At 57.7% G+C, this 24397-nt stretch overlaps 2 protein-coding genes across 4 annotated transcripts in view; one reads left to right on the forward strand and one right to left on the reverse strand.

Annotated features, from left to right (window-relative positions):
* Positions 1-106: 106 nt before the first annotated feature.
* LOC120506189 (aryl-hydrocarbon-interacting protein-like 1) lies at positions 107-2937 on the forward strand. 2 transcript variants are annotated; one of them, XM_039717466.1, is made up of 6 exons: positions 107-544; positions 1142-1321; positions 1513-1701; positions 1775-1951; positions 2074-2215; positions 2563-2937. In XM_039717466.1, exons 1-6 carry the CDS (start codon positions 449-451, stop codon positions 2805-2807), a joined length of 1029 nt encoding a protein of 342 aa, XP_039573400.1. In that variant the 5' UTR covers positions 107-448; the 3' UTR covers positions 2808-2937. The 2 variants fall into 2 exon arrangements, with proteins under 2 accessions (XP_039573400.1, XP_039573401.1); XM_039717467.1 differs by lacking the exon at positions 2563-2937 and having other exon boundaries at positions 2074-2462.
* Positions 2938-6387: 3450 nt separating this feature from the next.
* Positions 6388-24397, reverse strand: part of DRP2 (dystrophin related protein 2) — a 28518-nt gene continuing 10508 nt past the window's right edge. Inside the window, exons 3-24 of one of the 2 annotated variants that reach the window (XM_039717596.1) lie at positions 22392-22525; positions 21442-21598; positions 20287-20407; positions 19412-19680; positions 18386-18532; positions 17804-17882; positions 16464-16524; positions 15995-16056; positions 15666-15740; positions 13566-13767; positions 12849-12934; positions 11875-12032; positions 11584-11750; positions 11166-11277; positions 10655-10791; positions 10339-10404; positions 9589-9654; positions 9162-9305; positions 8307-8544; positions 8050-8170; positions 7809-7895; positions 6388-7068 (exon numbers count right to left, since the gene is read on the reverse strand). In XM_039717596.1, the coding sequence (XP_039573530.1) occupies positions 7049-7068; positions 7809-7895; positions 8050-8170; positions 8307-8544; positions 9162-9305; positions 9589-9654; positions 10339-10404; positions 10655-10791; positions 11166-11277; positions 11584-11750; positions 11875-12032; positions 12849-12934; positions 13566-13767; positions 15666-15740; positions 15995-16056; positions 16464-16524; positions 17804-17882; positions 18386-18532; positions 19412-19680; positions 20287-20407; positions 21442-21598; positions 22392-22525 (2709 nt within the window). In that variant the 3' untranslated portion in view covers positions 6388-7048. Of the gene's footprint in view, positions 7692-7764; positions 7896-8049; positions 8171-8306; positions 8545-9161; positions 9306-9588; positions 9655-10338; positions 10405-10654; positions 10792-11165; positions 11278-11583; positions 11751-11874; positions 12033-12848; positions 12935-13565; positions 13768-15665; positions 15741-15994; positions 16057-16463; positions 16525-17803; positions 17883-18385; positions 18533-19411; positions 19681-20286; positions 20408-21441; positions 21599-22391; positions 22526-24397 lie in introns of both variants that reach the window. The other variant, XM_039717597.1, reaches the window with a different exon arrangement.

The raw sequence follows: 24397 nt of genomic DNA on the forward strand, positions 1-24397 counted from the left end.
CACAGCCCCTGGCAGGGAGCCATGCCTGGGCACCTTTGGTGGGACACTGCTGGGCTCCTTCCCCAAAGTGCTCTTCGTGGAGCTGGGTCAAAAGTGCTGGCACTCAGTGGGAGGAACGAGGCCCTCCTGATCAGGGAGTTCCTGTAATTCCTCACAGACTATGCAGGCAAATCCCAGATTAACCTGACAGGGTGGGAAGAGGATTAGAAGGGCGGTTACAGAAAGCAACAGAGGACACCAGGGGCTTCAGCAAGTGTGTGCTAGGAAGGGACACCCCTCACAACCCAAGGGCAGGGAAGAAGGCTCTGCCCCAGCACAGAAAGGAAAAGGGCAGCAGGAGCCCTGGAAGATGTGTATGTCCAGATAATCCAGAAAGAGACACCTAAGGAAGACGTGGAGCTCCAGAAGGGCCAGAGTGTACTGGGGTGCGTGTGACCTGTGAGCAGCCATGGAAGAAACCTACCTGCTGAATGTGGAAGGGGTCAGAAAGAAGATTCTGCATGGAGGCCAAGGGGAACTGCCGAAGTTGCAGGATGGGAGCAAGGTAAATGGTCTGGGTTGTTCCTCCAGAGCCCTGGGAGAGGGAGTGGGTCTGACATCCCTGCCCATTATGGTTCACGAGCCCAGCTCCAGGTCTGGGAAGAGTGAGAGCCCTCCCAGGGGTGCAGGAGGGGCTGGCTTGGGCACAGGCAGCCACATTTCTCACAGTGACATCTGGCAGTGCCCACAGCCTCACCTTGCAGTGGGCCTGGGACGCCCCCTCCCCCTGGCACCCTCAGAGCTCAGCAGCCTCGGTGGGTTGCTGAAATCTGTCTTTCCTGCCATGTGCCAATGGGTTATTCCTGGGAGATTCCCCAGCCTCTGATCACTGTGGGTTCCACCAGGCCCTGGGGCACACTGTGAGAGCTCTCTCTGCACGGGGCCATAAAGGGGACCCAGATGGAGAAGGGAGCTACAGCATGGATGGATGTTAGGACATTCCACCATCTGCTTGCTGTCTCAAGCAGGCAAGAGGCACAATCTGCTGTGGAGGGAGAGCTGCCAGTCAGACCAGCACAGTGCTGGGAGCAGGCTTGACCCCACAGCTGAGGTCGTGGTGGCTGCCAAGGGGGGTCTCACCCCTGGGCCCTCTCTGGGCCAGTTCACCTTCCACTTCCAGACGCTGAAGGATGACTTTGAGCGGACGGTGATCGATGACAGCCGGGAAGCCGGCATGCCCATGGAGATCATCGTGGGCAAGATGTTCAAGCTGGAGATCTGGGAGACGCTGCTCAGCTCCATGAGGATTGGGGAGGTGGCGGAGTTCTGGTGCGACGCCATTGTGAGTGAGGGGCCCAGAGATGCCCACTTCCCTCCTTCCTGCACAGCCAGGACACACAGCCACGCATCCCAGAGATGCTCTGGCCTTGTCTGGTGCAAACACAGCCTGTCACTTGGCCTCAGCACTGGGGGGGCTGCCCTGACAAGGGGGTGCAGCCCCCCAGGGCTGAGCAGGGTGCTCCCTCCTTGCAGCACACAGGCATGTACGCCCTGGTGTCCAGGGGCATGCGGAGGATCGCGGAGGGCCGGGACCCCCTGGAAGGGCAGAAGCACCGCTGTGGCATGGGCAACATGTTTGACTACCACAGCACGGGCTACGAGGACCTGGACGAGCTGCAGCGGACGCCCCAGCCCCTCATCTTCATCATGGAGCTGTTCCGGGTAAGGGCGCGCTGGGGATGGCTGCCGGAGCGGGAACAGCGGGACAGCCACTCAGCCCCTCCTGCCTGGGCAGGTGGAGGACCCCTCAGCGTACAAACGTGACACCTGGGCCATGAGCAAGGAGGAGAAGCTGGCAGCAGTGCCCGTGCTGCACAGCGAGGGCAACCGGCTGGTGCTGCGCAGGGAGTTCGCGCAGGCGGCCGCCAAGTACCAGGAGGCTGTCATCTGCCTCAGGAACCTCCAGGCCAAGGTGAGCAGCACCCACACCTCCCCAGCCCTGCCTGGCCACACCTCAAAGCCCTTCCCCGTGTGCCTCGGTGCCTGGGAGGGGATGGACACAGCCGTGAGCTGCCCTGGTTGCTCGGGGGGCAGGAGAAGCCGTGGGAGGATGGCTGGCTGAAGCTGGAGAGCCTGGTCACGCCGCTGGTGCTCAACTACTGCCAGTGCCAGCTGGAGCTCGGCGAGTACTACGAGGTGCTGGAGCACACCACGGAGCTTCTCCAGAAGCACAATGGTACCTGTGCCCTGCATCCCACCCCTGCTGTGCCCATGGCTCCCAGGGACTCCATCCTCTGAATCCCCCACCTGTGACAATGCTCATCCTGTGTCCCTCTGGCTGTGATAGTGCCTGTGTCATCTGGATCCCTGTGTCCCAGTTTGCCCCTACCCACCACCATCCTTCCCACAATGATCCCTGCACTCCCTGTGCCCTGCTGCCCACATTGGCACTGCACAGCCCAGGTGTCCCTGCCCTCCCTGCAGGTTTGTTCACCCCACACCCCACATGTGCTTGATGTCCCCTGGTCCCCAGGTCTCCAGCTCCTGTGGCTGGTGGCCCTGAGCTGCAGGACGCCCTCTGAGGGCTCTTCTCTCCTGGCAGACAATGCCAAGGCCTATTTCAAGCGGGCAAAGGCCCACGCTGCTGTCTGGAACGAGAGGGAGGCACGGGAGGACTTCCAGCGCGTGGCTCACCTCGACCCCTCCATGGCGGCCGCGGTGAAGAAGGAGCTGAAGCAGCTGGGGGAGAGGATGAGGAAGAAGCACGTGGAGGATCGGAAGCGCTACCAGGGCCTCTTCCAGTCATCCCAGGGTGTGAAGGGCCGTGAGAGCAGGGAGGTGGGTGATGGGGCACCTCAGGGGGCGGCTGGGGTCCGGGAGAGCCCCGGGCAGGGGGAGCAGGGTGCTGAGACCGGAGCCACAGCACAGCCCAGGGCTCCCCAGGCAGAACAAGGGACCCCCAGGGCTGGGGGTGAAGGGGCACCAGGAGGAGAAGAAGCCCGGGGAGAGCCTGTGGGAGAAGAGGTGGAAAGGAGGGATCACACAGCAGTGGGGAAGGAAGAAAACCTGGGCAGCTGTGGGGCAAAGCCAGAGAGCCTGGGAACAGAGGAGGGAGATGAGAAAAAGGAGGAGGGGAAAGAGGAAGAAGAGGAGGGGGAAGAGGAGAAGAAAGAGGAAGAAAAAGAGGAGAGCAAAGAGGTAAAGGTAGAGAGGGGGGCAGAGGAAGAAGATGGAAAATTGGAGGAGGAGAAGGAGGAGGTAGACAAGAAAGAAAAGGAAGACAAAGTGGAGGGGGGAGAGAAGATGGAGAGGAGAGCAGAGAAAGAAGATGAGAAATTAAAAGAGGGTGAAGAAGTAGAGAAGGAAGAAGAAAACAAAGAAAAAGAGAGGGAGGAGGAGGCAGTAGTGAAAGGAAAAGAGGAGAAGGACAAAGAGAAAGAGTGTCTACCAGCAAAAATGGAACAGCCTGAAGCTGGGCAATGTGGGACAACAGGGGAGACAAAGGCAGCTGGGCTACTGCAGGGCGTGGGGCAAGGAGCCAGCAGAGCTGAGGGAGCTGGCACAGGCAGTGGGGCCCAGGCTCAGCCAAAGAGAGCCCCACATCTGGGGCCTCCCAGCGAGGGCACCCCAGGGCTGGAGGATAAAACATCTGGGGAGGCTCTGGGAGAGGTGAGCTGCAGGGAGCAGGGAGCAGGCAGGGGACAAGAAAATGCTGGGGAAGGCAGCATGCCCCCAGAGAGCTTCAGCCCTGGGGAAGGCGAGGAGCTGAGTGGAGGGGCAGAAATACCCCCGTGCCCCATCACAGCCAGAGAAGGGGGTGCTGCACCCCTGGAGCAGTGCAGCAAAGAGCAGGGCAGTGCCCAGCCCTGAGCAGGGCCAGCATCCCTGCCCGGGGGGACAGCTGCCAGGCCACTGACAAAGGCACAGCAGAGGCAGCAGGGCTCCTGTACCCGGAGAGGAGCCCCGGGGCCGGGGACTGGCCCAGCAGTGACACGGGAACAATGCTGTCCTGACCCTGCCACCGCCGGGCACGCCCTGCCCGACTCAGCGGCTCCAGCGCCTTTCAGCTGGGTGCCACCGAGCTCTGCTGGCTGAGAAATAAAAGCTCTTCCCTGGCACCGTGGGCTGGATTTGTTGCTGAGCGTGAGCAGCTTCCCTGAGCACATCCCACAGCTCCTGCCTCGCCCTGAGCCCGTGGCACACGCATGGGGCAGGTTGTGCTGCTCCTCTGCAGTCAAGGAGGCTGCATTTCATCCCCTAAGCTCCTGAATCTCTCCTGTGGGAGTGTCCCCAGCCTGCCCTGCAGTGGCACCGTGTCAGGCCTTGCCCAGCGCTGCCAGCCCTGCCAGGCAGGGTGAGAGCAGCTCCAGCCCAAAAGCTCTGTCCTGGGCAGGCTTCACCATCAGCCAAGTCTGGGCAGGGGAGAGAGCCCGAGAGCCCCTGGCCTCACCCTGAACTATTCCTCTCTGAATCCCTTACTGTGCCACACAGGCACAGCAAACACGGGCAGCACTCGGGGCTGGGGCACCCAGACACCTCTGGGCACTGAAAACTTCCTGGGTCTCCAGGGAGAAAGGAGGGAGAGGACAGCCTTGCCCACCCAGCACCCCACTGCTGTCTGCCTCCTGCCTGGGGCAGAAGGGTTTCCCACAGCCGAAGTTCCTGGGGGAATGGGGACTGTCCCCACAGAGCCCCTGTCCCACCCCCCAGCAGACACATGGCCTGGACAGACCTGGAAGAGGATGAGGATGGTGGCTGGGGGACACGCTGTGTCTGGGGATCCTGGGGCTCTGCTCACAGCTCCTGCTCTGCCTCAAGTGCTGTGGGCAGCCAGGGTGACAGTGCAGGCTGTCCCCAGTGCAGGAGCAGTGGCAGCATGGCACAGCCACGGGGGCTGGCTCAGCAGAGACACACGGAGAGAAGAGGCCAGAGCACCGTCCAGGAATCAGTATAAATACAAATTTATTCTCTTTCCAGAGCAGAGATGCCACAAAGCAGTGAGGACAGCAGCACCAGAGTACATGGTTACCAGAGCATTAGCCAGCCTGCTCCCCTCCCTGACACATCCTGGCTCCCAAACACAGCCCAAGCACCCAGCCTGGCCACCTCTGCTCCCCACACCTGCCCCTGGGGCCAGCAGCCCTGCTCCCAGAGAATCCTGCCCTTTTCCTTCCTCCAGTGCCCCCCAGGTCTGGATACTCCTGACCACACCCTCAGGCCAAGCCTCACCCTGCTGCTCCCCACGCTGCTCCCACCCTGCCCCTGGGAGAGCAGAGGGCTCCAGCTGGGTCTCACAGGCTGGCCCGGGCTCCCTCTCACCCACAGCCTGACACAGCATGCCCAAAGCCACCCTAATGCCACCACACTGCCCTCCTGCCACTCACCTGGCCGGCACAGGGGACAGCAAGGACAGCCACCCGCACTGGAGCACTACACGCTGAACAGCAATGGCTGTAAGGCTCACAGCGCCTGTCCCTGGCGTGGGCACTGCTCCTCACCTCTGCCAGCCCAGAGCCAGCCCAGAGCCCTGCTCACAAGGTCCCGGGCAGCTCAGCCCGTGTCCCACCCCAGGCAGCAGCAGCAGCCTGGCCCTGTCCCTGCCAGCCCCGCTAACTGGGATCTCACCCTGCTAACTGGGATCTCACCCCACTACCTGGGGTGTCTCACCCCTCTAACTGGGATCTCACCCCTCTAACTGGGGTGTCTCACCCTGCTAACTGGGATCTCACCCCACTACCTGGGGTGTCTCACCCCGCTAACTGGGGTGTCTCACCCCTCTAACTGGGATCTCACCCCTCTAACTGGGGTGTCTCACCCTGCTAACTGGGATCTCACCCCGCTGCACAGCCCTGCCCTGCCCGAGGGCTCCAGCCTCTCCTCTCCCCACACCCTCTGGCCCAAGAGCAGCAGGGCCATGGCAGCCCCGGCTCTGGGCCACCCTGCAGCACCTGACTCTGCCTCTCTCGACATAACTCAGCCCAAGACAGCCAGCCCGCGGGACCCTGGGTGCAGGAGGCAGCCCAGGCTGCCCTGGCAGCCCCCTGCACTGCCCCAGCCCCAGCTCCTGGGGACAGCAGGAGCTGTCCTGCCTGTCCTGCTGCCACCCGCACTGCCAGGCACTTGCACCACACCAGGGTGGGCTCAGGGCTGGGGAAACCCTCCCTGCAGGAGCTGGGGCTCCCCAGGCACGGAGCTGGCTCTGTGCAGGCTCTGCCACGGCACAGATGGCCAGGACAGCAGGCAGGGTGAAGGAGCTGCTGGGGGCCCAGCCTCTGTGAGCTCCCTCACAGCAGCCCTGCAAGGCAGCACCAGCAGCAGGGAAGGTGCTGCTTCCCCTGGGCTGGGCTGGGAGTGAAGGGCAGCTACACTTAAGGTATTAGAGTTTAATAGAGTGAGTCCATGAGAGCATTTAAGTACAGTATATATATATAATATATAGAAATATATGCAAATTAAACAATAAGGCTCTGTTATAAAGACCCTCTCAATATAAGGCTACTAGCTGGGCTGAAGCTCTAACATGGACTCAATCCCTACTCCATAAACCTCACAGACTGTCTCCTGGTGGTGTGTGCCTGGCTGGCTGCAGAGCCTGGGGTGGCAGAGTTCAAACATAAGGCTGGCAGCTGGTCACTGTTATAAAGAGTTATTTTAAAAATTGTGTGGCTCCAGGAGTGTTTTGGTGCCCATAGACCTGGAGGCTCGCGGGCACAGCTGAAGAGTGGGATGCTGAGCTCTGCATCCCCCGAGGGCTACAGGCAAAGGCAGCAGCCCCTGGGTACCAGGGGAGACTGGCAGTTTTCATGGCTTCAGTTCTTTCTTCTCAACCATCCCACCCAGGCTTGGACACTGTGGCCAGTGACCAAACCAGCCTCCTGGGGAGCCCACAGTCCCACCCCTGCATGACCTATGTTCCCCTGAGATCTTCTGGAGCTGGCAAGCATCCTGCACCACCAGCTCTGAGGGAGTCTGTGTGAGGTCTGCTGCAGCACAGGGAGCATGGCAGGGACAGAGGGGAGGAAAGCAGCCAGGTAGCTGGTTAGGAAAAGCCTCTGGCTCACAGGAGGTGTTAGATAAGGGAGGTCATACCTGAAAGAGAAATAGACAGGTCAGGAAAACAGGACCCAGAGCCACCTGGTTAGAAGGGGGCTGCTGCAGAGCCAGGAGGATCCTGCTCAGGGATGGCAGAAAGTGGGCAAGAGTCTGCATGGGCACACACCACCTCGTGTTAGTGCTGGCACCAAGCAATGTCTCCCTCTGGCAGCCTGGGCAAGAGACCAAGTGCTGCCCCTGCACTGAGCACAGAGGGAAGGAACAGAATGACCAAGACCAAAACCCACTGAGAGGAGTGCCCTCCATCCCCGCTGGGGAGAGCTGTCCACGAGCAGCCAGGAGAGCCTGCACCATTGCCTCCATCTCACAGGCCTCTGGGGCCATGACCTCTCCTGCAGAGGGGTCTGGGCAGGGAGGAAGGCAGGAGGGGCTCAAAGCTGGTGGTGCTGGCAGGTCTGTCCATCCTCACGGTGGGAGCCCCGTGGGGTGCAGGTCCTGAGCAGGGCAGAGGCTGCCTTGCAGCTCATCACAGGGATCTGTTTGGTCTGTGCTCTTGGCAGCTCTGATGGCCTCTCCTTGCAGCTGTGAAGCCTCCTCCTCCTCCTCAGCTGCCAGGCCACACACCCGTCCCAGCAGCACTGCCGCAGCAAAGCTCTTGGCTGAAGCACTGCAGGTCATCAGCTGCTGCAGGGAAGCTGGGACTGGGGCAGGGCTCTGTGGGGCAAGCCTCACCTGGTGGAGCAGCAAGGAGAGAGAGGAGGATTTCACTCAAGTACCTCGGGAGCTGGGGAAGGCGCTCCGCAGCTTCTCCATGATGTCTTCCAGGCACATGCTGACTTCCTGGGTTTTGGCTTCCACCTCATCTGCAGGGGCAAGGAGGGCAGCTGGGTAGGAAAAGGCTCTCTGGGCATCCACCTGGCTGCCAGCATCCCTGCAGGATGGCAGGGTGCAGGCAGCTTCCTGCAGCACGGGAGCAAGGGAGCAGGGCTGGGAGCTCAGCCCCAGCACAAAGCTCACCTGCAGTTTCAGTGTCAGGGGTGTTGTGCTCTTTCTCCTTTGCCTGGCTGCTTTCTGACTGATGTGGAGATGAAGCCAAGGAGGAGGCTGCTGAACCATTGCCTTCTGACTCTGCTGGAGGCTGGAGCGAGAAGAGTTGTTGTGAGAAGGTTGTCATGACCCTCTGTCCTTGGCTTCCCCTTCTCTGCCCGTCCCCTCCGTGCCACTGTCCCAGCTCTGCTGTGGCACAGCCCACACCAGCCTTGCTCTGAGCACACCTGCAGCAGCAGCTCCCTCAGCCTGTGCAGCTGTGACTCCAGCTGCTTGTTGTGGTCCTCCAGGATCTGCATCCGTGTCTCCAGGCGGCTCTTGTGCTGCCGGAGGATCCGTGCTTCTGCCAGCAGCTCCTCGTTACGTGGGTCCTGCACTGACTCAGGAGAGCCTGTGGCCAAGCTTGGAGACTCCACTGCCTCGTCATGCTGCCATTTCAAACGTCTCAGCTCTCCCTGGAGGATCCTGCAGGACAGCCCAGGTCAGCACCCCCTCCATCCTGCCTAGAGGCTGCTGGAAGCCCCCGGGAGCTGCACGCTGGGCGTGGCCACGACTCAGAAAAGCTTTGCCATTTGTGAAGCCTCAGGGCCAGGATGCTGCACTGCAGAGTGGCCTGTCTGTGGTTCTGCCCCACACACGGGGTTCACAGATATGCAACCACTTCCCAAGAGGCTGAAAACAAGGGCAGGGAAAGCATCAGCTCCTCCTGAGCTGGTGTGCCCTGCCTAGAGCCTCACCCTGGTCCACAGCAGCAATACCACTGTTCATGAGGGGCTCAGGGACAAGACAGAGTGCCCTGGGCCCACGTGAACACATTTGGAGTTCAGGAGGGAGCAGGTTCTGTAGATGTAGGAAGGAATGTTTTGGGGAGCAGAGTCTTCTCCTTTCCTTGAGAGCAGACTCTCACTGAGTTTTAGTGCTCAGCTTAGCCACCCTCCAAAACTGCCCTCTCAGCACCTGCAATCCCCACCTCCAGACCCAGCAGCATCCCCTGCCTGCACTCTGAGCTCTGCAAGGCTTCTCCAGTCCCTTCCCCTGTCTCAGTCTACAACCCCCACTTTCAGGGCTGCCCATGTCTCTACCTGTTTTCATCCTCCAAGTGGGCCAGGACTCTCTCCAGCTCTCCCTTGTTGTCCATGTTGAGGCCTCCTGGAAGCTGCTGGCTGCCCCCAGGCTCTCTGTCTGTGATGGGGCTGGAATGGCGCAGCAGGTACTGGTCCTCATCCCTGTTCCAGCAGGAGGAGAAACACCTTCATGAGGAAAATCAGGGGGTTTGTGTGCCCTTGGGGAAGGACAGCACGAGGGAGGCAGTTTCACAGGGGAGCTCCTGGCTGCTCCAGAGCTCAGAAAGGGGCTCAGCATCCCTGATGTTTGTTGTTGGGGGTGCCCAAGAGCCTCTCACTCGATGGGACTGGGAACGAAAGCATTTCTGTACCCTGGCTAGGCATGGATAGAGCCACAGGAGCCCTGACCCATCAGGAGGTAAGGAGAAGGGAAAGGAGAACTCACAGGCTGTCATCGGGGGACAGGCTATCACTGAAGAAGGAACAGTTCTGGCTTTCCATCTCTGCAAGCCTGGAGGGAAGAGAAAAAGGTTGAGATATGGTCAGAGACACCCTAAATGTTTGCTCAGCTACTTGCAGCAGGCCCTGCAAGACCCTCTCTGCAGGGCTTCCCACCTGGCCTGCACCAATCTGTCCTGCACAGGCTCTAGAGAGTTTTGCCTTTTTAAAAACCAAAATACACTGCTGCTCTGGTACAAGTCTCTGGAATAAAGAGCTGCTGCTGTGCAGTTGGCTCAGCCTCCTCTCTCACAAGCAAAGGAATGGGATGTAAGAATTCATGTCCAGCCTAGGACCTGAGCTACAAGTACAGCTCCCTGTAACCCCCGAGTCCCCACAGCCAGGACAGAGGCAGCACAAACCCCAAGGCAGCAGCAGTGGGAAGCTGGCAAACAGCTCTGGTGAGGACACAGAGCAGAACAAGACACCAAGGGATGTGCCTGCTGAGAGCCCATCCAGCAGCTCATCCTGGGGAGAGCAGGACAGCCCATGGAGGCTGCTGCATGGTGAGACACCTGCTGTGAGGTGTTTGCTGCCAATTTACACAGCACCACCACGTCCCAGGCAGGTTTGCCTGGCTGTGCAGAGTGCTGGGGCAGGTGGAGGGGTCTGTGAGCATCTGTGTGCCCCAAAGCCTCCCACACCCAGCAGGGTGGTGCTCTGTGCCCCTGCAGGACAGCAGAGCCCATGCGGGTACCTGCTGGCAAAGTGCTCGATCCTGGAGTGTGTGTCAGCGTGTGGCAACATCGGGGACGAGGCTGGGCTGCAAGAGATGCACACTGGTCAGAAGCTGGGCACAGACTGACCCCACCTGGCTGGGAAGAGCCAGGGAGGGGCTGGACACAGAGACTGAGATCTCTGTTCCTTCAAGAACAAGGTGGCATATCACCCCCGAGCAAGTGCTCCTCCAGCCCTCCCCCAGGAGCCCTGCATGAGCTGAGATGCTCTTCCCATCCACAGAGCTCATGTCTCATTCTGGGCCCAAAGACATAACCCAGGGCCCTGCAACTCACGTCTCAGAGAAGTCAGCCTCGAGCACAGACTGGACGGGCAGGTAGCCTCTCTGTGGGTGCTTGCTGAAGTACTGCTTGGAGCGGAACTTGTTCTTCAGTGTCGTGGCAAAGTCTCTCATGTTCTCACTGGATGTGGTCTGCAGAGACACAAATGGGACACAGGCGCCTGTTTGGTGAAGAGTGGGGGACCACAGCTCAGCACCCTCAGTAAGATATCCCCTCAGGCTGGGCATGAGCTCCATGGGGGAAGGGCAGATAGAACTGAGGAAGCAAGGAGGGAACACAGCAGCTCTGTGAGCCTGCCAGGGGGCCTGGCACAGGCCAGGCTGGGCACTGGGGCCATGCATCCTCCTCATCACGAGCCCCAGGACAGGGACACAGCGTGCACAGGGTACAAAACTACACAAGGGATCCACCTGTGGGGCTGCACCAGCCTCAACACCACAAGGCTGCTGCCACCAGTGGGCCCTGCTCTGCACCAGGGCCCCCCCAGCCCAGCCCAGCCCTGTACCGGGGTGTAGTACTCCATGATGGGGTAGTGCAGCTTGTTGCCCTTGCTGGCTCTCCCCGTGAGGAAGCAGGTCTGGCAGATATCCACATTGAACTGCTTCAGGCTCCGATACCTGGGGAGGTCCAGGGAAGTACTGGAAGTCATCAAAACACGTGTTTAAAGCCCAAGAAGGTGTCAGTGGGAGGGGACAGAGGTGGCCTGTGTCGCTCTAACACCCCAGTGAACCCACAGTGCTGATGGCTGCACTCCCCAGGAAGGCGCTCTGCTCCTTCCCCTTGGCTGGCACCTGCTCTGCCCTGCCAGGAACACTGCTGGCTGCAGAGCTCCAGGCTCCCCCAGGAGCACAGAGCAGCTCAGCCCTGTCCTGCAGGACAGCACACTCTCCCCTGGGGCCGAGGTCCCGTGCCACAGCCCTCACCTGAAGCCCTTGATGGGGCACTGCCGGCACACGGAGCACTTGGTCTGGTGCTTCACCTGCTCGGCCATGGTCACCCGGTGCAGCACGGCCAGCCACACCATGGACTGCGGCTCCAGGTTGGCCCACTCCAGGAACTGGGACGCCTCGATGGCAGACTTCCCGTTACTCTGGGGGGACAGGCAGGGGCTGCTCAGAGCTGGGAGCTGGCTGCCGTGGGGAGCAGCCCCCCTGCCAGCCGGGGAGCCTGTCCCCAGCACAGACACAGTGTGAGTGCCGTGGCCCCGCACTCACAAAGCGGAAGCAGCTGCGGATGCTGGGCTCCACGTTGCTGCCCCCGAACGCTGCCACCTCCCCCAGCTGGCGAGGCACCTGGATGGCCTCGTGGAGCAGGACGCCCAGGTGCCGCTGGTCACACAGGCCCCCGGCGTTGGCCACCTGGCTGAAGAGATCTGCAGGCACACACACACAGCTGAGAGCCAGCAAAGGGCAGGAGTGTGGGGACACCAGGGACACCACTGCCCACCCTCTAATACAGACACAGCTGACAGCCAGCAAAGGGCACAGGGAGCAGGGTGTGGGGACATCAGAGACCCCACTGATCACCCCTAGAACAGACACAGCTGAGAGCCAGCAAAGGGCAGGAGTGTGGGGACACCAGGGACACCACTGCCCACCCCCAGCACAGAGCTCAAATATGAGTAAAAACCTGAGCTATGATTAAATTACTTTTACCAGTGTCCTTCCAGCTCCTAACAACCAGTTTAGTGTCTTTGGACAGGGGTTACATACATCATTTATTAAACAGCCCCAGCTAGCCTGTCCTCTATGAATCAGCCTAATCCCTTCGTTTAACCCCTTGGTGCTCCCTGTGCTACACAAGATTCCCCTCCACAATATTCCATGGTTAAAATGCAGTGAGGAAAGCAAATTGCCTGAAACCTACTTCCCCCAGCCATGCACCCCCTGGTATTTTCCTAATGGAAAGCACTGGATAACTTTCCTGTGTGCCTTCTCTGCACTGTTCCTTACAGTGCCATGCAGCAAGATCACTGCAGCACCAGTCACTCTACAGAAACACCTCCTAATTTTGGTGGCGTAGGCCTGGGGAGGGAGGGAGAGGTGATGATGCAAGCAGCTTAGTCACTGCAGGAAAGCTGTCTGTGCTCTTCCTGGGCAAAAAGGGTCTAAGCCAGGAAACAAAACCACTCCTGTTTTCCTGAGGTGAATTCACAGCAGGTTCTAGGGGAGGCAGACAAGGGACTCACACTGGAACTTCTCCTTGACCTCTGTCCCGCACAGACACGCGATGCCCGTCTTGAAGGAGAGAGCCCTCATCTTCCCGCTGCGGCCACTGCAGGACAAGACATTGCACAGGTCTGCTAATGCTCCAGAGTGGGGTTTTTTGGCAGGGGGGTCATCAAGGCAAGCACACAGCAGGCAGCCTCCCTCGCTGGCAGCCAGAACCTTTGTGCAGCACTGCCAGCTGGAAGAGCAGCACGGGGGTATTTTATTTGCAGGGACTCTCATGGCAGGGAGGAATGATGCATCTGACTCCATGTGCTCAGAAGGCTAATTTATTATTTTATGGTACTATATTATATTAAAGAATACTATACTAAGCTATACTAAAGAATACAGAAAGTATTCTTACTCAATGCCAAAAAGATAATAATGAAAACTCGTGACTCTCTCCAAGGTCCTGACACAGCTTGGCCCTGATTGGCCAAAGAGTGAAAACAACTCATACCAGAAATCCAATGAAACAACCACCTGTGGGTAAACAATCTCCAAACATACTCCAAAGGAGCAAAACACAGGAGAAGCAAATGAGGTAATAATTGTTGGGGTTTTTTTTCTCTGAGGCTTCTCGCTTCCCAGGAGAAAAATCCTGAGCAAAGGGATTTTTCAGAGAACATAAATGCCACACAGGGGTTTCCTCCCAGGCCTGGCAGCCCCACAGCTCAGGGGACACCCAGAGGTACCTGTCGAAGACGTTCAGCAGCCAGTTGAGGCTCATGTCCACGCAGAGGGGCACGTTGACCAGGATGCCGCGCTCCTCCTCCAGCCGCTCGTACAGGGCGGTCAGGCAGTGGATCACCTCCACCACGTCCATCGCCCGGTCCCCGGGCTGCAGGTCGTGCTCGTTGAAGATTTCCAAAGCCGTGCCCAAGGTGACCATGTCCACTGCACAGAAAGCACAGGCAGAGGGAGCAGAGGGGAAATGAGAGAGGTGAGAAGCAAGAGGAGGGAGATGCTGTCCTGCCCTAGCCTGGGGCAGTGTTAGTCCCACTGTGTTGGGAAAGATGCTGGAAAGGATGGGTGCAGCTGCTAGAATTTCTCTCCTGCCTGTGAGCTTCTCCCAAAATACCACATCTCCACCTTGAGCCACCATTCTCTGTGACCTTCCTCCCTCATTTCTGTGTCCAGCCATGGCCATGAAAATGCCCCCCAAGGAGGGCTCTGTGCAGAGCCCAGGGCTGGCCCCTCATCTCTGCAGGGGTCAGGTCACTGTAGGTGTGGGGAGGTGAGGGGCACAGACCCACACAGACCCTACAAGCAACTGCCCAGAGATGGGTCAGTCCTGTCTCCAGCTCTGACAGGCTGAGGGAATTAAGGCGCAAACCCAAAACAGGGCTAGGACAGTGTGAGCTGTCAGATTTCTATGGCTGCAGGTTGTACGTGCTACTGTGTTAGCAACCAGCAATATTTCTTTCCTGAAAGTCTTTCCATCTTTGAGACCTTTAATATTCACAGTACCCAGGGGACTGTGTGCCTTTTCCACACTGTAACTTCACTCTGTGGATAAATCCTCCCTTCTCCTGTCAAAGCTGCTACACTTGCACTGGGAAGCCCCAGTTTCCATGCCAGGGAGTATCACTCCTGCCCACCCTCGTGTCCACACTGCCCACGACTGCATATGGCTCTGATCTATCCCTCACTGCCTCTTTCCTACACAGCCACTCTACCAAACTTCTCATGATGGGAAAGCTGCCTTGGCAACCTCCTTGCCCTTTTCTCAAGTATATCTTGAATAAAGAGCATTTATCCAAGTCATTTCTGGAGTGTAAAGAAGGCGACAGTGCAGCATGTGAGGTGCAAGAGATGCACAACCAAAGATGCACAAGCAGCACACGGAGAGTTCTCCTTTGCTCTTCGCCCTTGTTTCCTCTCCACACCTTGCCTGCTGCTGCATGGACACCTTAACAGGGTGGCAAAAGCTTTCTTCCATTTGCTTTGCATCCTCCCTGAATGTCCCTGGGACAGGACAGCCTGATCACCACAGTGTTATGAAAATACTCCACAGCCAGAGTGTGACTCCCTTGAGAACCCAAACTCCTCTTCCCCTGACTCACTGCCTCCTTCCAGCCCTTTCACAGGATGTCAAGGAGCACAGCTCTGCCTGGGCCCCACTGCTGCTCCCCTTCATGAACAATTATTTCAGGAGGAGGAGTTCCCTCATCCTGCTGCTTAATTTTGACAGAGCCTTAGGTGAGAAGCTTTGTCAAAAGCTCTGAGCAGCCAAGGACGCTGCATCTATCAGATTCCCACCTGCCTGCTTGCCAGTTCCACCAGAAACTCCTCAGCAGTTTCCAGGGAGCAGCTACCTCTTGGAGAGATGTGTGAACTCCTGTTGTATCATATTCACCTGGCTACGAATCCTCCAGTTTTCACCAAGAGTGCAGAAGTCAGCTTTATTAGCTCCCTTCCTCCTCTTTAAGCAGTGCAGCCCTCTCTGTCCCTGACAGTGAGTCTGGTTTCATCTCCCAGTTACATCCACACCTCCTCCATGCTCCTTTGGAGCTGCTTGGTGAGCTCCTGCCTGGTGCCGCAGCTTTGTAACCCCGAGCTGGAGCACTTTGTTCTCACATCCCTTTGGACAGCACCTGCCCTTGGGTCACCTCCACCCAGGCGCTGACACAGCCTGGTGCATTTGCTCAGCTTCCCAGGCTCATCTTCCTGGTTTCTCGCCTCAGCTACCTATCCCCTGGTGCCTGCTGCCTTTGATGTGCTGATAAAAGCTTGTGTTGGTTTCAGCCTTCACTGAGGGGGAGCCAGCAGGAGGGAGCCCGTGCCTCACTCACATCGAAGGGCTTTTTGCACCCGCCGCAGCTTCATGGCCGTCCGGTACGCCGAGAACTTGATGTTGTTCAGATCCGCTGCAGGGACACAGGAAAACAGAATAAAACCACAGCACAACTTCCTTATCTCCAGGGCAGGAAGCAGCAGCTGCAGCTCTCAGAGCCCAGCAGAGCACGTGCAGGAAGGACAGTGAGGAGCAGAGCCGGGCAGGGGTCACACCCCGCTGCTTTGGGGGACCCTGAGGCACAGAGGGGAGCAGGTGGCCTGGGGAATCTCACAGGCACCCAAAAAGGCAGGTACTGCTCCAAAGGTTCTGTGACAGCCTCCTTACCCAGCGTCTGGTACAACTCTGTCATCTTTGGGTGGTCCCAGCACGTCGTCTGGGCCTGGTGGCTGGAAGCAAAAGAGATGGAGACCAAGAGTCAATGTGGTAACCAAAAGCTGCAGTGAGAAATTTAAAAAAAGCACCAAAAAAAAGGACCTGGCTAGTGCTGGGAGCAAGTGTTTCAGTGTCTGCAGACACTGCTGCATGCCCCGGAGCACAGTCCCCAGCCACAGCAGCATGAAGGATGCCCACGGCAGGATATCCCCACTTGCTGCCAGCCCCTCTCCTTCCAGCTGGGGTTTCCTCTCATCTTGGGATCCCAGCAGGCAGGGAAAGCCTGGATCTGCCAGGCTGAGGAAGCCCTGCTTCACTGCAGGTGAGTTCTCACTGCAGTGTGCCCCCCTCTCCTAACTGCCCAATTCCTGACCCCTCCAGGCCAGAGAGGACCTCGGGCTGTGTCTGGGAGCACACTCACTTGATGTAGTATGGCACTTTGTTGGGGGAAATGGCTCGCTCCCAGGGGACCTGGACAGAGGCTGCAGGGAGAGAAACACGAATCAGATCAACACCAAATGCTCCCCTAAGCTGCTGCTGTTTCTGATGCCAGCCCTGGCACGGCAGGACTGTGCCAGCAGGTGGGTGCCTCTGAAAAGGCTGCATCTTCCCAAATCACCAGCTGGAGGTGTTGGGGCAGGCAAGGGGATGCTGCCCATAAAAAAGGCTCAAGACTGCTGGTCTTGTTAGAGACATCTTGCCTCTTGAGCCAGGAGCTTTGTATCTGGCTGAGCTCAGAACTCAGGAAGAGACATTTCCTGATGTTTTGGATGATGCCCAAAGCAACCTTGTGGTGACCAGTGGGCAGGGCTCATAGCAGATGGGATTTGGGCACACAGACACAGCACTGCCTGTTATGACCAGGCTCAGACACCCAAAGCATCTGTTGTTCCTGCTCTGTGTGCCAGCTGCAGTACCTTGGGAAGATGAGGATTCGTCCCACACCAGCTGCCTGCCACCCTGTGTTGCATAGAGGATGGAAGCCAAGGCATGACCCTTGGATATTTGCCTTTTTCACAGGTAGAGTATCAATTCCAGCAACTGGAAAAGTCATTCTTCCTTTCAGATAGGAGTATTCAGTCTGCAGAGCAGCACAGGCCAACAAATCCCACTGACATCCAGAGAGTGCAGGGCTCAGCACTTCCAAGGATGGACCCCAGGCTCTGGAGCACAACTGCTGCCCAGCTTTTGCAGGCCTGAGAGCTGTCAGCCAACAGCTCTGATCTGTAAAAACAGCATCCCTCTGCCTCGCCACATGAATGAAAACCTCCCCAAAAGGCACATTTTTAGCCTCCAAATAACTAACACGGGCTATGAGGGACTGCCTTTTCCTGCCATCTGTTGTCTTGCTCTGAGGCTGACACAGTCCCAGTGTCCCCTGGGAGCTGCTGCTGCTGTGAGTGTCACAGCTCCGTGCTCTGAAGGGAAACCACACTCACATCGGTCCCAAAGGTGAGGCAGCACAGTGCCAGCCTTGGAGATGCCTCCTGCTTTGGTCCCAAAGGTGAGGCAGCACAGTGCCAGCCTTGGAGATGCCTCCAGCTTTGGTCCCAAAGGTGAGGCAGCACAGTGCCAGCCTTGGAGATGCCTCCAGCTTTGGTCCCAAAGGTGAGGCAGCACAGTGCCAGCCTTGGAGATGCCTCCATCTCCCGTGCACCAGGCACCAGCCTGGGCACTTTTCCAGCCTCAGGAAAAAGGACTTTGCACCCTGTTTTGCTGTGCCACAACAAAACACAGAAGCAGGGGGACCCACTCACGTACAGGAGAGGAAGTGCTGGGAGCCTGGTCCGAAGTCCCGGTGGGCATCTTGGAGCTGCTTCAGGCGTTCGTTTATGGAGGCCTGGGGAATTGAAAAATAACTCACTGCCAGTCCAGCAGGCATTTTGGATTGATGACCCATTCAGGAAGGCTTGTGGGTGGACTCAGACATGCCCCAGCACACAGATGCCCCTCCTTCCTCTCCCGTCTTGGTGTTTGTGTCCTCCTCCAGCCTGCTAAGCCCTCTACACCTCCTCCTCCTGGGGCAGCACAGCCACATCTCCAGCTCACCTGCATCCACACTCCCACAGGCATCAAAGCAGCCACAGCTGGTACTGACCCCCTCCAACACATCCTGATTCTCCCTTTGTTCCTCACACTGCCTTCTCCTGACCAAATCTCTGCAGATTTACCAGACTCTTTCTTCACCCTGAACTGATGCTCTTCTCTTCCAGGAACACCAGCTACAACGTCCTGCTGAGCCAAACCTTACTTTATCATCCCTGAAGGTCAGCAGTGACAGCCCTTCCCAGCACCCTCCTGCCCAGGGTTTATCTGCAGTGCTTGCTCCTGGCCCCTTCCCACCTGCAGCTGCTTCCAGCGGGTGTTGATCTGCTCCAGGGTCCGGGAGTTCTCCATGCACAGGTGCACATCTGAGATGGCGAGCTGGTGTGCAAGATCATTGACCACTTTCACCCCATCCTTCATGGGGGAGAGCTCCTCTTTGAACAGCTGAGTCCAGTGGGGAGGGGACACAGGCACAGAGCAGGGGAAGAAGGAAAAGAATCAGGTGAGTAGCCAGGACTTGGATGTGATTCCTTTGCTACAAGCTAGGGTGGGTTCGTGACTACCAAGCCACTTACTAGCTGACTAACCCTCCCACGGGGCACCTTAGCAGGGGAAAAAATACCCAACCAAACAAACTAGGCTGCAGATTACTCCTGATAAATGAAATGGGAGGTTACTCCTGATAAATTAAATGGGGGCTGCAGATTACTCCTGATAAATGAAATGGGAGGTTACTCCTGATAAATTAAATGGGGGCTGCAGATTACTCCTGATAAATGAAATGGGGATCTGCAGATTACTGCTGATAAATGAAAAGGTGATAATGACTTGACAGTGCTGAGCCACTGTACCTGTGTAGGTCTGTGCCATGACAAAGTGCTCAGCGTGGCCAGTTGCTCAGGACACTGCTGGCCAAACCCCCCCTCACGAAGCAGGGGGGCTGGGGAAAAAATACCCAACCAAACAAACTAGGCTGCAGATTACTCCTGATAAATGAAATGGGAGGTTACTCCTGATAAATTAAATGGGGGCTGCAGATTACTCCTGATAAATGAAATGGGGATCTGCAGATTACTGCTGATAAATGAAAAGGTGATAATGACTTGACAGTGCTGAGCCACTGTACCTGTGTAGGTCTGTGCCATGACAAAGTGCTCAGCGTGGCCAGTTGCTCAGGACACTGCTGGCCAAACCCCCCCTCACGAAGCAGGGGGGCTGTGGGAAGGAGGCCCTGGCCCTGAGATCCCACTGATGAGGCTGATGATCCCAGGAGCACCTCACCACCTCCACGGCCAAGGCTGAGCCTCCCCGAGCCAGCCGTACCTTGGTGGACTGGATGTGCTCCGGCAAGGAGTCGATGAAGAGGTCCCCGATGGGCTCCCAGGTGTCCCGCACGCTCTCAGCCTGGTCCAGGGTGGTGCTGAGCTCCTCCATGGCCCCTTTAATCTCCAGCAGCTGCTCCAGGGTGCGCTCGATGTGGCGGTGCTGGTCCACGCAGCGGGCCGTGAGCTTCTCCCACAGCTCGCTGGCCACGTTGGCCTGCTTCCACACAAAGCGGCTGATGTTCTGGATCCGGTGCCGCGGAGACACATCTGGGAGGGAAAGTGGGGAAACAGAGCAAAAATGAGAGCCCAGCCCGAGGAGAGAGGGCCAAGGGGTGGAGGGAGAGCAGGGAAATTGCAGATAAAAATAATCTAGGATGTTCTGGATCCGGTGCCGCGGAGACACATCTGGGGAGGGAAAACAGGGGGAACGTGGCAAAAATGAGAGCCCAGCCCGAGGAGAGAGGGCCAAGGGGTGGAGGGAGAGCAGGGAAATTGCAGATAAAATAATCTAGGGAAAACTGGGAAAAGGGAAGGAAAACAAGTGATAATAGTATCCATCTCTGCACCAGCTCCTCGAGGTGTGCAGCCTCTATATCCTCACAGGCTGTGCCCCAGAGCACATCTGGTGCTGCCCCATGAGGTGCCCCCACCATGGACTGCACCAGGAGCCTCTGCCTTTTCCTGGACAGTGACACTGCTCTGTGCCAGTGTGAGCTTTGGCCCAAGGACTGGGCACAGCCTGGGCACCGAGGTGTGAGGCAGGGCACTGATGTGCTGCTTTGTGCCGCCGCAGCCACCTCCACTCCACCCTGTCCGGGCCAGCCCAGGAGGAGCTGTGAAACCAGAGAACAAAAAGGGGGCAGCTGCACAGACCTTTGCTCTCCAAACTTGGTTCTTCTAATTCCTCAAATGGGTGCTGGGAAAGGAAAGCCTGTGCTGACTCCAGGACAGAGTAAATGTATGGCCCCCGAGACTTCACTTCTTCCATGAAAGCCTGCAGAGTAGAGCACAGAGCTGAGACAGCAGGCTGAGCCACAAAGCTGTGCCCTGGCTGCCCCCTTGCCAAATGCTGCAGTGATTTATTCACCCCAAGGCCCAAACCTCCCTGGAGGCACAGAGAGAAGTCAGTGTTAAGGGAAATATTTGTGTAGTTCAGGGAAGGAATGACCACCTGGCAGGAGGTGGCTCCTGCAGCTTTGCTGGAGTGGGCAGGCAGAACAGCAAGCCCAGAACAGTGTTGAGCCAGGGCTGCACAACAGGAGCTGTTTTATTTATGGTGCCTTCAGAGGCACTGCTTGGAGATGCTCTGCACTTGTGCATGGCCACGCTAACAACCCTTCCAGCAGCTGCTCAGCAACAGGTCCAGCTGCTGCAGGAGCAAGGAGAGGAGCAGCAGGATGCCCCAAAGCAGCACATCTGCCAGGGAAGGCTTCAGAGGCACGCTGGTCTAGTATGTCCTCTCCTCCCCTCCACTGCAGCTCCCACACCAGTGCTGTCTGCTGGATGGGCTGTTTGTGCACCAGAGAAACCCAGCAAGCATGAAGGACAGCAGCAGCAAACATCTTAATTTTGTTTTCAAGGTAAAAACAACTAAAGCCCAACAGCCACTGGCAGTGAGAGGAAAATGCTGTGAACCTGGGAGCAGGAAACTCTGATCCGCCTGGGTGTGCCCCAGTTTTAGGAATGATGATAACACGTTCCTGCAGGCATCACTCATGTCCCAGCCACAGGACTGCCCCTAGACCAGCCTTCCCAGGCTCCAGGATCCCAGGATTCTGGAGCCTGTGTCCTACCTCTACTTCCAGTGAGAGATAGGACAGGGAAGCCACTACAAAGGACAGGGTTCATCACCAGCTGCAGGTGACTGGAGGCTGTGATGTGGGTTTGTTGTCCAAAACCAGACAGGCTCTGCCTTTTCTCAGAGCAGAGATGGAGACCCTGAGGGACTGGCTGTGCAGGGCAGTGGCAGGAGGCAGGGCTGCCCACGCAGAGCCCGGGAGCAGGAGCAGGGCAGCAGCAGGAACGCACCGCGTGTGTCTCCTTCTCCTGCTGCACCAGCAGCACGTCGCCCCGCAGGGGCAGCTGGGCCGACAGCTCCTCATCCTTCTGCCCCAGCCAGTCAATGATCTCCTGCAGAGGCACCTGCAGCTTCCCACTGTGGTCAGAGAAGGCCTCCAGCCGAGCCCTGGCAGGAGAGCAAGGACAGTGAGACAACAGACAGACAGACAGACAGGAGAGGAGCAGGTTCCCAGAGCAGGGGAAGCACAGCACCACGGCTGGGGGCTGAGCCCCAGGACCCCCCCAGGGATGGCAGCACAGCTCAGCACGGGCTGTGCACAGCCCCAGCCAGCAGAGAGCCTACACTGCCAGGTGGGGTGAGGCACGGGGGCACTGGGGACAAGAAAGTGAAGCCATCCCTCACCCTGGAGCCCAGAGTGGAGGACAGTCATTCTGTGCTTGCCTGTGGGTCAGAACTGCTCTGGCTAGCAAGGGGGGCTTGGAATGGCATTTACATGTCTGGGCAGCTTCCAGGAGCCTTGGATTAAGGCAGGAGACAATTAACACGCCCCAGTTAAGCTCTCTGTCATGCTGGCTGTGGAGCTGCAGACTCTGACGGTCTGGAAGGCATGTTCCCCTCACACAGTGGGGATGGCTCCCCGTGAAGGGACGGGCACAGAGGAGGTGCAGGCAAAGCCATGGGGCAAAAAGAGACAGCTGCAGAGGTGGCAGAGGATAGAGAGAGCAGCAGAAAGCAGGAGGGAAGGAGGGGAGGGAGGAGAGGTTGGGATGGGTAGAAATGGAGGAGATGCTTTCCAGCAAAAGGACATCTGTGTACCAGAGGGGGAGCTGAGCCAAGGTCACTGTGAATTCATGTGGCTCATCAAGCAAAAAAGTTCAAAAACCTCCTGACAATCACAAGCAGCAGGCAAGGCTGGAGGGCCAGGCCAGCCTGGAGCTGCTGCAGGCAGGACTCTTACCGAAGGCTGTGGGATTTTTTTTTTATCTCGTTCCAGCAAAGATTCATCTCCAGAGGGGCCTGGGGCCCGGCAGCACTGCTTGGAGCCCGGGGGGTTACACTCGAAGGTCCTGCACCATCCTGTGAGGCTTCAACCTGGGCAGAAACAGAACCACACTGCATCCAGAGAGTGCTGCCTGGTGCTTTGGGGTCCTGCCTGGAGACACCCACCCAGCTCTGCCCTAACCCTGACTGGTTTTTTGACTCTCAGCGAGGCTGCTCTGTTCCTTAAGTGGTTTGTTAGCAGCTCCCAGGAAACTCCTGGCTGTCTCTGCAAGAAGGCTGCAGTGCCAGCTCCAGCAGCACCCAGAGCAAAGGTTGAAGGGAGGGTTTGCTGCACATCTCCTTTCTCCTCAGCCACCCAGCAATGAGCTTATCTTGCTGAGAGCTGTTAAGCCAGCGCTGGTCCCTGTGTGTCACAGTGCCTGCAGGGCTAATGATGATTTTTCCCGTGTTATACAGAGCTGCTGTGCTTCGAGAGGAGGCTGATCCTGCTGTTCCTAGGGACCAAGGGGATCTGCCAACATCCTTTATGCCATCCCCAATGCTGGCACTTGCCACCTGCTCCTCTACAGAGGCTCCAGGATATTCCCTGCCTGCATGGCAAATCTGAGAAGCCACTTCTCCTCCACAGATGCTGCTTCTCCTCCGCAGCTCTCCAGAATGAACAGCCGTGGGAAGGGTGCTGCAAAAGGCCACGGAGAGAAGACAGCAAATCCCAACCCAGCCAGGCAAGGGAAGCACATCCAGCTGGAAAAACTGGGTTCTGATCCCTGGACAGCAAATCCTTGCTGGAATCCTCTCCTGAGCCTTCAGCACTGTATCACAACACACTCTGCTGCATGTGCTGGTGACAGCAACACACAGGATCAAAAGCCCCTCACGCAGGACTCAGTGAGTGAGAGGGGATTTTCTCTCCAAAAAACACAGTTTGTTGAGCAAAACACATGGACACTTTCCCATAAGTGAGACATCAATGAGCTGTGTTGGAGAAATGGCAGCATTTCGATCGAATGCTGCTTTGATATTAGAGAGGTAATTATCCCCAGGTGCTTAATCAACCATAATTAAATGTGTTAGTACTTTCTAAGCAGCGTACAACAGGCCAGATAAGGGCAGCTGCCTTGGGGGAAAAGCAGCAGCTCTTTCAAGGGGAATGTGCACATACTTGTCACTTGTGCTGTCCAAGGGCTCGTGGAGGTGTCTGGAGAAGGGATGCAGCCAAGCCAGGGAAACAACAGGCAGGAGAAAACAACCAGACAAGGAATTTGGCTGCACAGCTAAAAATACCCCCTCCACACCAGTTCTCAGAGAAAAATCAAACGATCGCCAAGACTGGTGCTAAGTTTGATTCATCTAAAAACATCCAACAGGCTGTTCTCTGCCTCCCCATCCTGCCACTCCAGAAACACCAAGAAAACAGAGAAAACTATCACCCACAGAGTTCACAGCATTCTTGGGGCCACAGCTAATGATCCACTGAAGCTCAAACTGCTGCTTGCACACATTAAAACCAGTGCTCTGCATGTGCGGGTGCTCGTGGCACTGAAGTAGGTCAGTCCCAGGGAACGCTCCAGCCCTCCCCTCTGTCCCAGGGGACACCAAAGGAAGGGATCAGCTCTGCCTGGGGGCACCTGCAGCACAGCTCTGCAGACAACCCAGCCTTACTCCGTAAATTAAAAGCCCACCACGCCTGCAGCTCCCAAGGCTCGCAGATAATCTGGTAGCAGTGACCAAGCAGAGAGCAGGTGCCGAACACCAGCTTCCCCAGTGCGAAACCCCTGCAGGCGAGCAGGGGCAGAAATCAGCGCTTTCCCTCCGAGCACCCCTCAGCATCCCTTCCCCAGAGCCCGGCAGCGGCAGCCCGGACCCTCACCCCCCTCCCCTGCAGCAGGGTTATTTTGGGACTCACGCTGCTGTGGCAAGCGCCGCTGGCCGCGCTCAGCCCGGCTCGGCCCGAGGAGCGGC

This window comes from Passer montanus, unplaced genomic scaffold (genome assembly GCF_014805655.1).
Source record: "Passer montanus isolate IOZ18808 unplaced genomic scaffold, ASM1480565v1 scaffold38, whole genome shotgun sequence".
In the NCBI taxonomy this organism is placed as follows: Eukaryota; Metazoa; Chordata; class Aves; order Passeriformes; family Passeridae; genus Passer; species Passer montanus.